We start from the raw sequence: 15,413 nt of genomic DNA on the forward strand, positions 1-15,413 counted from the left end.
AAGAAAAACTCGACTAAATGCTGGTTATTCTGTCAATAGACGTAAAAGAAATCTTGTTTGTTGGTGTTTGCTTCTCTCTGCTGGACACGTCAACACATGCAGCCACAAGGCCTGCAAGAGTATGTATTTTTTCGGGACTTTATAATATATGAAACAGAGACTCTGCAGGCAACTATATAATAAAATATGTATTCTTTAATGTTTAGTATCATAACTTTTAACGTTTGAGTTTGTATTCGTTCAATTTACCAGAGAAAAGCCAAAGAACTATTACGGCACACAATGTGTTGCAAATCGAACGCACTCAAAACAAGGGCGGATACTATGGCCCATTCTAACCAATCACGTTTATCAATTGGTGTTAAAGCCTAATGCCAATTGGCTAAACAAGAAGTCAGCAAATTACGTTGCTTTTTACACAATCTATTTAAAACAAATATGAATCCATGATTGAAATGGTCGCCATTTGAGGCAGTTGTGAATTCTAAAACACTCATTATACAAGAATAAGTTTGAATTTAAAGTTTTTTCAAAACATTTTTCCCGGAAAAATATGACGCGGCATGACGCGCGCCTCAAATGGAACGTAATTCCAAGCAGGGTTGTGGCCGTAATCTCTGTTAACCAATTAGCTTGGAGTATGGGCGTCTACTCCTTCGCACATTGGCTCAAATCTCAATCGCTCAATTTTAAGGACCACAGCCCTACGTCGCGGGTTTTGGCGTTTAAAGTTGATGAGGGCGTTTTAACAAGAGTTTGGCCACTGGTTTGGAGAATTGTTTTGTTTTTCGGTAAGATTAAGTAAAATTGGACATGCAGTCTATAAGGTAAGAGTTAAAACTTGCTAATGACGATTTAGGAAGAAAATCTAAGCATCATTTGTTGTTTTGTGTTTGCAAGCGAGAAAATCACGGTTTGGGGGTCAATCGTGATTTTTTTTTCTGCATGGTTACAACAAAAAATGATATTGTTGAGTTTTAAAAGTAGTTTGTAAGACCGTTTCACAAGTTTTCTAGTGTGTGACGCCAAAGCCACTGGGCCGGTTGAGTCACTTGTGATTGCTCAAATCGTTTGTTGTGTAAGAATCTTTTTTTTTCGGTTTTTTTTTGTTTTTGTTGTACAGGAACTTGTTCCGCGCACCTTGGGCCAGCGACGTTCGGCTGGAGGGCAAAACTGTTCTTATCACCGGCGCCAACACCGGCATAGGCAAGGAAACTGCAGCCGACCTGGCCACGAGAGGTCAGTGTCGAGAAATCAAACACACCTAGGCTGGTTTTGCTGAGACCTGCTGAATTTAGGCGGCCATGATATTAGGTGCGATTACGTGTCAAATGTTTTTTATGTATACGGACTGTCTCAGAAAATTAGAATATTGTGATAAAGTTCTTTATTTTCTGTAATGCAATTAAAAAAAACAAAAATGTCATACATTCTGGATTCATTACACATCAACTGAACTATTTCAAGCCTTTTATTATTTGAATATTGCTGATTTTGGCTTACAGCTGAAAAAAACTCAAAAATCCTATCTCAAAATATTAGAATACTTCCTCAGACCAAGTAAAAAAATAATTTTATAACAGCAAAACTAAATCAAACATTTGAAAATGTCCATTGATGCACTCAGTACTTGGTTGGGAATCCTTTTGCACGGATTACTGCATCAATCCAGCGTGGCATGGAGTCAATCAGCCTGTGGCATTGCTGAGGTGTTATTGATGCCCAGGATGCTTCGATAGCGGCCTTCAGCTCATTTGCATTTGTAGGTCTGGTGTCTTTCATCTTCTTCTTAACTATACCCCACAAATTCTCGATGGGTTTCAGGTCAGGGGAATTAGCAGGCCAATCAAGGACAGTGATGCCATGGTCAGTGCACCAGTTACTGGTGGTTTTGGCACTGTGGGCAGGTGCCAGATCATGCTGGAAAATGAAATCCTCATCTCCATAGAGCTTTTCAGCAGATGGAAGCATGTAGTGCTCTAAAATCTCTCGGTACACAGTTGCATTTACTCTGGACTTGATGAAACACAGTGGACCAACACCAGCAGCTGACATGGCTCCCCAAACCATTGCTGACTGTGGGAACTTCACACTGGATTTCAAGCAACTTGGATTTTGCTCCTCTCCAGCCTTTCTCCAGACTCTGGCGCCTTGACTTCCAAATGAAATGCAAAACTTGCTTTCGTCTGAAAAGAGGACTTTGGACCACTCTGCAACTGTCCAGTGCTTCTTCTCCATAGCCCAAGTCAGACGCTTCTTCCGTTGTCTTGAGTTCAGAAGTGGCTTGACCATGGGAATACGGCTATTGTAGCCCATTTCCCGGACACGTCTGTGAACTGTGGCTTTTGATACCTGGACTCCAGCTTCAGCCCACTGTCTTTGAAGCTCCCCCAAATTCTGGAAGCGGCTCTTCTTCACAATTTTGTTAAGGCTGCGGTCAATTCTCTTGGTTGTGCAGCGTTTCCGGCCACATTTTTCCCTTCCAACAGACTTTTTGTGGATATGCTTTGAAACTGCACTCTGTGAACAGCCTGCTCTTTGAGAAATTTCTTTTTGTGTCTTACCCTCCATCAGGAGGGTATCAATGATGGTCCTCTGGACAGCAGTCAGATCAGCAGTCTTCCCCATACTTGGGATTTAGTTTACTGAACCAAGCTGAGTGTTTTTAAGGCTCAGGAAACCCTCGCAAGGTGTTTCGAGTTAATTAGATGATTCAGGTGATTAGTTGAATAGCCTACTTGTATACTTTTTTATGATATTCTAATATTTTGAGATAGGATTTTTGAGTTTTCTTAAGCTGTAAGCCAAATTCAGCAATATTAAAATAATAAAAGGCTTGAAATAGTTCAGTTGATGTGTAATGAATCCAGAATGTATGACATTTTTGTTTTTTTAATTGCATTACAGAAAATAAAGAACTTTATCACAATATTCGAATTTTCTGAGACAGTCCTGTATGTTTGCCATTACATTCCCTAAAAGTGAGATAAAACGAGGTAAAAGTGGTTGTAGTAGCGGGAATGATGTGTCCGCGCTCCAGCGACAGGGGATGCAATTCTCGGCAGGGATGCATTTCTTGGCATAACACCGGCTTTTCGGAACCCGTTGGTGATGGTGGATTTTTTGATGCTGACCCATGTCAGGATCCACTGGCAGACTTGCGAAAAAGTTGCCTTTCGCATGCGGCCAGTTTTAGTGAAGTTGCAGTCTTCCTGGGCGCATATAAGTGTGTGTATATGTATATATATGTATGCATACCTGCCAAGTACTACGGTTTTGCCGTAATGAGATGGTTTTCTTTGACCCACTACGGTGATACGGTGCCATCACAGAAACTACTGCCAGTCGTCTGGCTGCATACCCGGGCAAGTCTATCGACCAAAGTGCTTGGCAGCCTGATGACTAGGAAAATGATGATGACATCATCTGGATACAAGTGCCACAGTGTGACCATTCGAAAGAACAGTTGAAAAAATCAAAACAATGCACAATGGAGAACAATTAATGATTAGGCTGTAGCTTGTGTAACATGGAGAACATTTGGATATCATTAATTTTGCTAAAGTGAATCAACCCACGCATGTTTATGGCTTTTCACTCCCTTATTATCTGCTTTTCAGCGAATAAAAATCTTTTGGCCTTGCATGTTCAATTGACTCTGGTGTGCCTTGCTTCACTTTGAGAAGTGACTGATTCAATGGAGCAGTGACACTTAGAAATGTGCCAGTGAAATAGTTTGCATGATATATTGAGATTTAGCCTTCAGTTTGTTTATTGCTTAAATATGTGCTGAAGTCAGTTAAGTGAAATGGGGAATTTCTAAGATGAACAGCAATCCCTGGACTTTGAAATAATAGGTCTGGAGAGAAGCAATGCAGTTGAGGCAGGACCAGCCTGAGCCTTCATGGGGCACCTTATTGGCAAACTTGGATTTGGTGCCCCCCCATTACTTGTTAATTTGCATACCTAGTAGAACTCATTTCATGTTCTACTCCAGGGGTGGGCAACTATTTGAAGTCCGGGGCCGCATGTGACATGTTGTACTTTTTTTAAATGGATTAGTTTTATTAAATTGTTTTTTTTCTTTGGTGTATCAGTTTATCTAAAGTCTGATTTTTTTTAAGTTTGTTGTTTTTTGTCTTTTGCCGTATTTTGTCGTGTTTTTTTTTTTTTTTTTCAGTTTCTGTAGTTTTTTTACAGTGTTTGTCGTTTTTTGCAGTGTTTCTGTTGTTTTTTTACAGTGTTTCTGTCGTTTTTTGGTGGTTTTCATAGTATTTTTGTACTATATCTGTTCTATTTTTGTAGTACGATGTTACTGTAGTTTTATTTTTGTTGTATTTTTGTGATATTTCCATAGGAGTTTTTTGTAGTATTACTATAGGTGTAATTTATCGTATTTCTGTCGTAAATCTCTTGTAGTAGTAATATTTCTAGTAGTTTTTATATCATAGTATTATGTCGTGGTATTTTTGCAGTATTTTCATAGTAGCATTTGTGTCATATTCGTTTGGTATTTTTGTAATATAACTGTCTTTTTGTGTTATTTTTGGAGTAAATAATTCTGTAGTAGTATACTGTATTATAGTATTACTGTAAAAGTGTTTTTGTAGTAATTCTATACTTTTTTTTTTCAAAATGAAAGCAGAATTATATGAGGTCCCTGTTTTTTAGCACTATATTTGATATTTAGTTTTTTGTAGTTGTATTTCTATAGAAGTATTTTTGAGTAGACACACAAAGTAACAGTGTTGGCATCAAAAATAAATCAACCACTTTTGGGGGCCCCGTAGTGGTTGCAGGGCCCTAAGCAGCCGCTTAGCTCGCTTATGCCTCTGAGGTGCGGACAATTATTACAAAGTTACAAAATCAAGATAAATTCAGAGTGCACTCAGGAACAATTGATGGAAAATAAATATGAGTATTTGTTTAGTAACTGTATTGTGTATTCTTATTTGTGCAGTGGTTTCCGAACTCTAAGCGGGTCATAATATTAAAACTAGTTCATGCTGACGTAGGTAAAAACGGAATAGAGTATATATCATTCATCTTGTTAATTTCTTAAGGTTTCCACTGAGGACGCCCTTTGGTAATAGGTCGACTCGATGACCTCGTCAAAATGCACACAACTTTACATTTCGTAACAAACTAAGTGGAAAGTTGAACTGTGATTAAAATGTTGTTTGGGAAATAATAAAAATAATCTATTTTTTTTCCCTTTAACTCAGTGGAAAAAAACACTATCATTTAACGTTTTCGTGTCCTGATGCCATCGCTAGGAAGCGTCACTTTTGGAATAATTCGACCAAACAACCTTGCTAAAATGCACATATGTTTGACCATTTCCACTTTTGATATAATTTATGTTTTGAAAATTTGAATTTTTAACAAAGTGTTGTATTAGAAATCTTTAGAAAATATTAACCTTGTATTAATTTAAGCAGCAAAACAATATCATTCAACCAGTTTGTTTCCTGATCACAACCCACGCATAATTCGACTAAGCAACCTGCACAAATATTTGACCCCAATTTTTAAATGTAATTTAGGTAGCGAATTGTAATTTAAAAAAAAAATTGTTTTAGAAATGCTTGAATGTTTTTTTTCATACATAAGAAATACACTTCTTTGACCTTTTCTATGTTTTTTACATCCGAGTTGTGAATAGTCGGATTGTGATCAAAATGTTCTTATACATTCTAAAAATATGGATTAAATGCAACATTCAAGAAACGACCTTTAACGTGTTCATTTCGTAAGGTTGCCACTAGAGGACGCGCTTGTGTAACAGTTCGACCTAATCAAAATGCACAAATTTTTGGCCTTTCCCGATTTTTAAGCATCTAAGATTAAAATGATTAAAATGTTGTTGTATGAACCCTTAATATGAAGTTATTTATTTAGTTAAACACTTAGTTTGTTACGAAATATAGTCTGTGTAATAACCTGTGAAGCCCTTTGAGACTCGGTGATTAAGGGCCAAACAAATAAAAATGATTTGACTTGACGTCACCGCTAGATAGCGTTCTTGTGTAATAGTTCAACTGGACAATTTCATCAAATGCACAAATCTTTGACCGCTTCCATTTTTTTAACACCCAAGTTGTGAATAGTCGAATTTTGAATACAATTTTGTTTGACTAATACGAAAAACGATAAAAACATAGTGTGCACTTGTCTAATACATTATTTGGCCCAAACAACCTAATCAAGATGCACAAATATTTTACCTCATCCGTGTTTTTATCATCTAAATTGTGACTTCGTCACATCGACACTAGATTACGCCATTGTTTAATAATTCAACTGAACAACCTGACCAAAAGCATATATATATTTTTTTACTTTTTCCATTTTTTTAATAAGTAATCTAAATTGTGACAGTCAAAGCAATTGAAATTTTGTTTCATAAAAAAAGTTTACATTTAAGAAACAATTCAATGTGCTTTTTTTTTCGTGAGGGCGCCCTTGTGTAAATTCGGCTGGATGAATGTATTAAAATGCAAAAATCTTTGACTCTTTTCGAAATGCGTTTTTATATACAGTGGCTTGCAAAACTATTTGGCCTCCTTGAACTTTGTGACCTTTTGCCACATTTCAGACTTCAAACATGAAGATATAAAACTATTATTTCTTGTGAAGCATCAACAATAATTGGGACACAATCATGCCTACTTTTTCGTTTATTTGTTAAAAAAAAAAATCCAATAGTGTGTTCCCCTTCATGATTGTGTCCCACTTCTTGTTGATGCTTCACAATAAATTACAGGTTTATATCTTAATGTTTGAAGTCTGAAATGTGGCAAAAGGTCACAAAGTTCGAGGGGGCCGAATAGTTTCGCAAGCCACTGTAAATCCTAAAAATATGTTGGAATTGTTTTCTTGCTACTTCACACATATATTTTGTGTGCACCAGGGGCCAGAGTGATCATGGCGTGCAGGGACATGGAGAAAGCGCAGACGGCCATCAAAGAGGTGAAGGATCGCTCCCTCAACGAGAACGTTGTGTGCATGAAACTGGACCTCGCCGACAGCAAATCCATCCGAGAGTTTGCGGAGGCCATCAACACAGGTCAGTCGGCCCCCGGGGATGCATACTGATTCCCATTTGCTTATCTTTATACTTAATCAGGCCTGAAAATCTCAGCTTTTTTGCAAAATTTGCTGTTCTGATGTCTAAGTGGGTGACCTAAGTGAATTGTGGTGATTTGAGCAGAAATCTTTTTGAATGGGGGAGCAACGTCAATCAAATTAGCGGCAGTTTTAAATATGTCCACTGTATGTCACCAAAGCTGTCCCCCTCAAAGCTGTATTTGCAGACTTCCATTCATCAATCTTACTCTAGTGCCCAACACTAGATTCAATTTGTATTTGCCTTCAGTGCTTGAGTGGAAGCATTTTTGGTTGCTATGCAGGTTTGATCCCGGCCAATGCAACAAAGGCAACTATATGCCCATTTAAATATTGTCCTTTTTAATCTTTAAAAGGTTTTATTACCTGTTCATTCTGGGGCTCTTTGCCTTATAACCTTTTGAACAATGTTTACTACAATTGTTAATGATAATAAGTACATTTTTATTTCATATCCATTTCATGATTTTTTTTTTTTCATTTTTATTTTCGATCTTTCATATAGTCAAGTTTATTTGTATAGCTCTTTATCACAAGAAGTCTCAAAGAGCTGAACAGACTACTACAAATATATACGGGAAAGGAAATGAGTATTTGAACACCCCACTATTTTGATATTTCTCCCACTTAGAAATCATGGAGGGGTCTGAAATTTTCATCGTAGGTGCATGGCCACTGTGAGAGATAATCTAAAAAGAAAAATCCAGATATCATAAAGCATGATTTTTTTTTTAATTATTATTTGGTTGGATTCCTTACCCAATAGGGTCATATGAGCACCGTTTCCTGTCGTGTGTCATTGGCAAGTACAGCCTGGTGCCCATCCCTCCTGCAGATCACACAATCAGTTTGGGTCGACCGGAACATATTTTCCTCCTCACCCTTTTCACCTATTTAGCCCTTGACCCATGTTAAGCCCGAGTTGGGGTTTTGGTTGGAACTAAAAATTGCCTTGGCCAATTCACATCTTTGGTAGCTCAGCAGGTAAGATCTGTAACTTTCACACACAGGGTTTTGGGTTCGATTGCCAGTTAAGCCAGCACACCTTCAAGATTAGGGGGCCAAGCAAGCATTAGGTTTAGAGTTAGGATTAGGGTTGGGATTTTGGTTGGTTTTAGGGTTACTTGCGGCTAAATTTAGCCAAAATAACCAAATATATCCAGGGATATCTCCTTATCTTGGTTTTGTGCAATATCCCCAAGGTGAATGGATGCAAGTGTGTCTGGTGCCTCCTGCAGATCACTGAAACATGATACAGGCCGACATAGCCCAATATTTGTTTTCTGTATTTTAGTGATAGATCTCTTAACTCCTAGGGTCATAGGGGCACCTGTGGTGTGTCTTAGGCAAGTACAGTCTGGTGGCACCCTCTGTTTCCAACTGATCTTGAACAGCTGATCCCCTTTTACGCCTGATTTCTATTTGTAATTTTAGGGGAGTCCCAGCTGAATATCTTGATCAACAACGCCGGTGTGATGGTGTGTCCCTACGGCAAAACTGCCGACGGTTTTGAGATGCAGATCGGCGTCAATCACTTTGGTAAACGTCAACAAAATTGTTTGTAAATGATGACATGAAAGTCAGAACAGCCACAAAATGTTGGAAGGTAACAATCAGCCAGTTACATCATTTAAGATTAAATTTTGAATTTTAGCATATCTCTAGCACATTATTAGGTTGCACAACAGTGTGGGACTTTGTCCAAGGCTTCTATAACTTGATTCCTTTCCGCTTGCGTCATATTTTTTTACCTGAAGGATTGACCGATTTGTTTTTTTTTTTAGGGCCGATGCAGATTATTTGTATAAAGAGGAGGTCGATAACTGATATTTGGAGCCGATATTCATTTGCTGTAAAAGCTAAAAATTGACGTAAGAAATTTGTATTAATACAAAAAGAAACAAAGGATATTTGTTAGTAATTCAAACAAAACTATAATAGTGCTCTGAAACATTTTACAGTAAACAAATGAGAATTTCAACACAACTAACATGACTAATTTTTCACTTTCACACGACCAAATGTGGTATTCCTCTGTAGTCTCCCAAAGCCACACAACACAATAGGCAGGGTTAGGTAGGGTTACTTTAACTTGATTACTTTCAATTACTTTTGGATTACTCCAATACCAAATATGCTAATAAAGGAGAAAAGAAACTAAATATGAATCAAATTATGACTCACAACACGTGGTAAGCTTTCTCTCCTGGCTTTGATCTCTTTGATCTCCGGCAAAACTAACATAAAATGCGACGGAAACAAAATGAAAATCTAAACAGCTTGCCAACATCATTTTTGCCGTTCCATGTATTCCGTTACTCCCCAAGCCTGCACAAAATTTAGTAATTTTATTCATAATTAGTTTCTTTTGTCTTTTATTAGCATATTTGGTATTGGAGTATTCCAAAAGTAATCAAGTTAAAGTAACCCTACCCAACCCTGACAATAGGTTTAAAGTGTGTTTTCCTTTGTAAATAGTAGTCAGGGGAGTCAGATTTTAAATTAAATTCAAACATTTGACTACAAGGGGAAATCCAATGAAACAATGGTGCTCTGATAAGACAATCAGTTACCAACTACGTACAATAAACATGCATTACCATAAGGCTACTATAGTACACTATATAAAGCCTACTTCTTTACAACTAGTCGTGGTTGGGAATTTTGGGGATTTGGCTACATTGTGTTGCCTTCAGTGTTGGTGACGTTCGCATAAACATGTCTTAAACTCATCATACTGTATGAATAACCATTGCTTTTTTGCTTTAATCACACCAATCAATATTTCTTAGTAAACACATGATACAGATTAAGAACAGTTGTTCTAGCTGAAGCGAGTTGGGTAACCTCAGAGACAGAAGGCAGGAGAGGGAGAGAAAGGCTCTGTAGTTGCTCATCCATCTATCCATTATCCGCACCACTTATCCTCAGTAGGGTTGTGGGGGTGCTGGAGCCCATCCCTGCTATCTTCGGGCAGTGGGCAGGGGACACCCTGAACTGGCTGCCAGCTAGTCGCAGGGCACACAGAGACGGACAACTCAATCGCCCATTCAGACGTAGGGACAATTTGGACCGGCCAATTCAATTGACATGCATGTTTTTGGAATGTGGGGGGAAATCCACACAAGCACGGGGAGAACATGCAAACTCCACAGGAGGTTTGATCTCATGACCTCAGAACTGTGCCACACACGCGCTAACCACTGCGCCGCCGTGCTGCCCGTAGTTGCTCATGAATGTGCTCAGTAATCGACTTTTCAAATAAATAAATGCCCTGATAACTATATCCGTCAAATTCCCAAATTTTGGTGCCGACAATTGGTCGACCTCTTTATTTTTAGCCGGAATGCGCAAAAAGGTTTCCCTCAAATAAGTTTTTTAATGGCGCTTTCACTAAGCCAGGCTTGACTCCAAACCCTACCTCTAAACTTCTACCCAAGCTTTAAATGTACGCAGATTTAAATGAATTTGGTGTAAGTGAACACTAAGTTGGTCTTGAGGATCTAACAAACACTGGCTTCTGAACTCAACCTAGGTTTGAGACCCTATTCAAGGTATTTGTTCATCTGAAGTCTCAAGTGGCTTTCAACCATTTTGATATGTCATACACATACCCATTTGAAACCTTATTCTTTGCCTATTCAATCCCATTTAAAATACAATTTACTTGCTTGAACCTTTAAATTGTTATTTTCTCCTTGAATCATTATTATGAAACAAGAGCTTGTTTTTAAGAAAGATTTGAAAGCCTACTTTAAAACCCTTATATATTATTCTAAAATGTATTTAGAGACTATTTTTAAACGGCACCCAACAATAAACCCCCTTTCCTTGATTTTAAACCCAGCTTTGAAATATAATCATCTCCTTCAAACCTTACTATGAAAAGATAACCCTTATTTTAAGGCTAATTTGAAACCATAAATCAAAACCCCACTATATTTTAGGAGCTAAATTCTAATTCGAAACCATAACCTAGCAACAAACTCCTTGTCTTTGCTGTGAACCCAACTTAACAAGCATTATTCTCATTCTGAAGCCGCATTCTGAAACACAATACCTGAACGGCTGATTTGAAACTTTAATTAAAAAGCCCAATTTATTTTAAAAGATAATTCTATTTAGATCGTCTTTGATACCAAAACCCAGCAATAAACGCTTTATCCTTTCTATAAACCCTACTTTGAAACGTTATTCTCTCCTTGAAATCTTACTCTGAGATAATAACTCATGTTTAAAAGGCTAACTTAAACCCCTTAATTTAAAAACCTGAATTTTTGGAAAGCTAATTTATATTTAGGAATGCTTTTGGAAACCATAACAGAGATGTATACGGCTTATCCTGGCAAATTTGAAACTGTAGACCTGACTATACCCCAAGTAAAACTGCCAGCACTTATTGGTACCCTTGCTCCCTACTTAAAACCCCAATAAGACGATCCTATCCCATCTTGGAACCAGAACCTGAACTACAAAACCATACGTTGGTGATTTTAGAATTCCAGCGAACCTTGCTCCTGTCTTAAACCCCCAATTTAACATTTTAACTATCTTTGAAACTAGAACCTGAACAAAAAAAAACCTGCCTCAATCGGTAAAGACAAAATTCCAGTATGTTTTTGAAGCCTTTTTCCTGTTTTGAAACCCTACTTCTTTCCTCTTAGGCCACTTCCTGCTGACGTACCTCTTGCTGGATCTCCTGAAGCGCTCAGCGCCGGCCAGAGTGGTGACTGTGTCCTCCATGGCTCACTCCTGGGGCTCCATCAACTTGGACGACATCAATAGCGAACGTGCTTATGACAAGAACCGAGCCTATGCGCAGAGCAAGCTGGCTAATGTGCTTTTCACGCGCACTCTTGCTAAACGCCTGCAAGGTATGCCAAACCCTTATTTTGAAAACCCTAACCGAAAACCATAATCATGTTTTGGCTCTTTATCTACAAAGATTTTGTTTGATACCCAATTCAAACCCTTGCCAACTTCACGCACTCACTTGTTAAAAGCCTGCAAGTTTGGCCAGACTCTTTTGTTTTTTTTTGAAAACGCTAAATTGAAACCATTATCCTGTTTTGAGACTTTATTTACAATGATTTTGTCTGAAACCCAAATTAAAATTTTGATAACTTCACGCGCTCCCTTGCCAAATGCCTGCATGGCTGGCCAGACCTTTATTTTGAAAACCCTTACTTGAAACCGTAATCCTGTTATGGCACTTTACTTATTAAGATTTTGTTTGAAACCAAATTTAAAACCTTGCCAACTTCACGCACCCCCTTGTTAAATCCCTGCAAGGTTGGCCAGACTCTTGTTTTGAAAACCTTAACTTGAACACGCAGTCCTGTTTGGCACTTTATTTATGCATATTTTGTAAAAAAGTCCATTTAAAAACTTGCCAACATCTGTGCTTGTAAAAGCTTGAAATAGTTGCCCTGTTTCACAACAAGCCCGCTTTAAAAGGATGCTGACACTGTTCTCTGGTGGCTTAGCTTTGCCATTGCATTTCTTTTTCCCTTGTAATTAGCGGCAGCGTCATTCGTTTTTATGGCATTGTCTTATGCATCATCATGGCCAACCTACGGGTCGTACCCAATTCTTTTTTTGTCAATTCATCAGACGAATCAGATGAAAGAAAATAAACGTTGGGGTACCACTAATAGCAAATCTTTCTGATCTAATAGAGTGTTCGTACAGGTGCTTGAAATCCTTCGATTCTTAATTTTTAATATTGTGTTTTCAAGCCTTAAAGTGCTTGAATTTGGTTGAAGTGCTCGTAAATGCTTGAAATTGTTGCCATGTTTCTCATTCAGTCTGCTTAAAAATTTCGCCGATTTTGCTCTCTGGCGGCTGAATGTTGCCATTGCATTTCTCCTTCCCTCATCATGAACAGCAGCTGGCATTCGATTGTATGGCATTGTTCTAGGAAGCGTCATCGCCACCTACTGGTCGCGCCCAAGAGGACAGGTGCATGCTACACCGTAAAAGGACTCTATGAAATGTGTATTCGTGTCAGGATTACGTGTCAATTATGGACATTTATCATGGACCATGCAAAAAATGACTGTAGCATTTATAAGCCGCACCCACCACATTTTAAGAGGAAAACCGATTTTGTACTTACACAAACCGCACCTGTATATAAGCTGGATGCGCCCACATTAAAAATTGTAACACAAAATTCACCCAAACTCGACTTTAAGGACCGCGATTGAAACGCAATGTCCTTCATTAAAGTACACAGTCCAAAAATCACAGCCGGCAAAATGAACGTAAAATAATACCGGTACTTAAGGTTTGATGCAGACCTGCAGAGTCCGGGTCCCGTTGAAAGTAATCCAATGAAAAAAGTGTATATTTCCAAAGGTAAGGGTGGGAAAATATATATTGTCCGCCGCGTCCACAAACAGGTCTCACCTTTATCCCACTTCCCGTCACCCCGCGTTTGTTCCGCCCCTTCTTTTTCATTCGCCCGTGCAAACATATCAGAATAAGTCTCTAAAATAAATACATAACAAAAATATACAGTTGCAGATACATATTATACATGGTTACACATATTTACAAAGACGGTACACCGAGAGAGTTTTCAAAGCTTTAATGATAATATAACTTTCATCCCAAACGGTGCCTGTTACAGGGCAGTAATGGTAGCAACACGCTCGCAAACACAGTAAACGGGTATGTTAAAAAAACATACCGTACTTGTAAAAATCACGGTAAACCGTCCTCATCTTCCTCCTTAGAACTGAAGAATATAAACTTTGTCATCCCACGCTCCCACAGCCTCGCTCACGCTCTCACTGTCGCTGAAACTCTCATTCACTCCTGATTCTGTGCCCTCATCTCCGTCACGCAGCAGACCGGCTTTTCGGAACCCGTTGGTGATGGTGGATTTTTTGATGTGCCTTTCTTTTTGCATTTTGCATGATGAGGGTATGTTTACGTTAATTTAATTTATGCACAAGCCAAGAAGTTGCAGTCTTCCTCGGCGCATATATTCCACCGGTCTAAATCTTACCTTTTGTACTCGAGCGTCGCTGGCGGCTGTAAGAAAAATTACATAAATTGGCCGCATCACTGAATAAGCCGCAGGGTTGAAAGTTTGGGGGAAAAGTAGCGGCTTATAGTCGGGAATTTACGGTATTTTTATTTATTTTTTTTACCCAAAACCTACATAGGAAGAGATTTGTGTCGTAAAGAAATGCATTTGCAATCTCTTTAAGATCTAAAAATCATGTCTTGAAAAATGAACATGCAAGATTAAAAATCCCATATGTAACTCGCAGATGCGTTTGTTTTTGCAAAATACATGATTAACACCGGATTCTTTCTTTGAATGGTACTGGAGAAATTGGAAAATTGACTTTGAAAGTCGTTTAAAATTGCTTGAATTTGGCCATAAAAAAAGTGTGCCAACCCTGGTTTTTGAAAGGTGTTTTACCTATTAACAACAGAACACTGTCGTCTTGACCAATCTTGGGCAGGTACGGGCGTGACGGCGTACTCTCTGCATCCGGGCGTGGTCCAGACAGATTTATGGCGCCACCTGAATGGGCCACAGCAATTCTTTATGAAGCTTATAAGCCCCTTCACCAAGACGTCGGTACAGGGGGCTCGCACCACCCTCTATTGCGCCGTGGAGCCCGCGCTTGCACAGGAAAGCGGCGGCTATTACAGGTGAGTCCAAAGTAGGCGTGGCCAGGCATACCTTTTTTTGCAAAGTGAGCGTGGTCTGTCCCAACTAACGCCTACGATCTACTTGCAGCGATTGTGCAGCGGCAAAGTCTTCGGCGGCCGGCGAGGACGAAGAACTGGCGCAAAAATTGTGGGAGCTGAGCTGTCGGATGCTAAACATCACCTGGGATTAATTTCTAGAAAACGTACAAATACGCTAGCAAATCATTTTTTTTTCTTTTTAATATTGTCAGATCGCTGCTCTGAGTGTTGTTACCACTTTGCACTGATTGTTTGCATCTATTGTATGGAATTAATAAATATAAGAACAAGTTATGTTTTGATTATTGCTTCTTTGTGGATTTGATTAAGGAATTATCATTCACTCTTTAAATGCTTTTCTTTGCAAATGTTGTTTTTTAAATTTGATTCATTAAAAAGTTTGTTTTTAAGAAGCGTTGGGCAAGTATTTGGAGTCGCAGGCCACATTAGGTTAAAAAAAAGTTAGCCAAGCGGCTGATGCTGGAGACTGATCCAATGTTTTCTTTTTTTAAATTGAAATACACGCAGACCTCCAAATGTTCTAACTTTTTATATTTGCTTGTTAATGAATT

At 38.5% G+C, this 15,413-nt stretch overlaps 1 protein-coding gene across 1 annotated transcript; it reads left to right on the forward strand.

Annotated features, from left to right (window-relative positions):
* Positions 1-666: 666 nt before the first annotated feature.
* Positions 667-15,135, forward strand: LOC148348181 (retinol dehydrogenase 12-like). Its single transcript, XM_088322244.1, has 7 exons — positions 667-827; positions 1,124-1,239; positions 6,914-7,069; positions 8,563-8,667; positions 11,793-12,002; positions 14,610-14,802; positions 14,891-15,135. Exons 1-7 carry the CDS (start codon positions 814-816, stop codon positions 14,991-14,993), a joined length of 897 nt encoding a protein of 298 aa, XP_088178370.1. The 5' UTR covers positions 667-813; the 3' UTR covers positions 14,994-15,135.
* Positions 15,136-15,413: the final 278 nt, after the last annotated feature.

Source organism: Urocampus carinirostris, chromosome 18 (genome assembly GCF_059441175.1).
Source record: "Urocampus carinirostris isolate Australia breed hairy pipefish chromosome 18, RoL_Ucar_1.0, whole genome shotgun sequence".
In the NCBI taxonomy this organism is placed as follows: Eukaryota; Metazoa; Chordata; class Actinopteri; order Syngnathiformes; family Syngnathidae; genus Urocampus; species Urocampus carinirostris.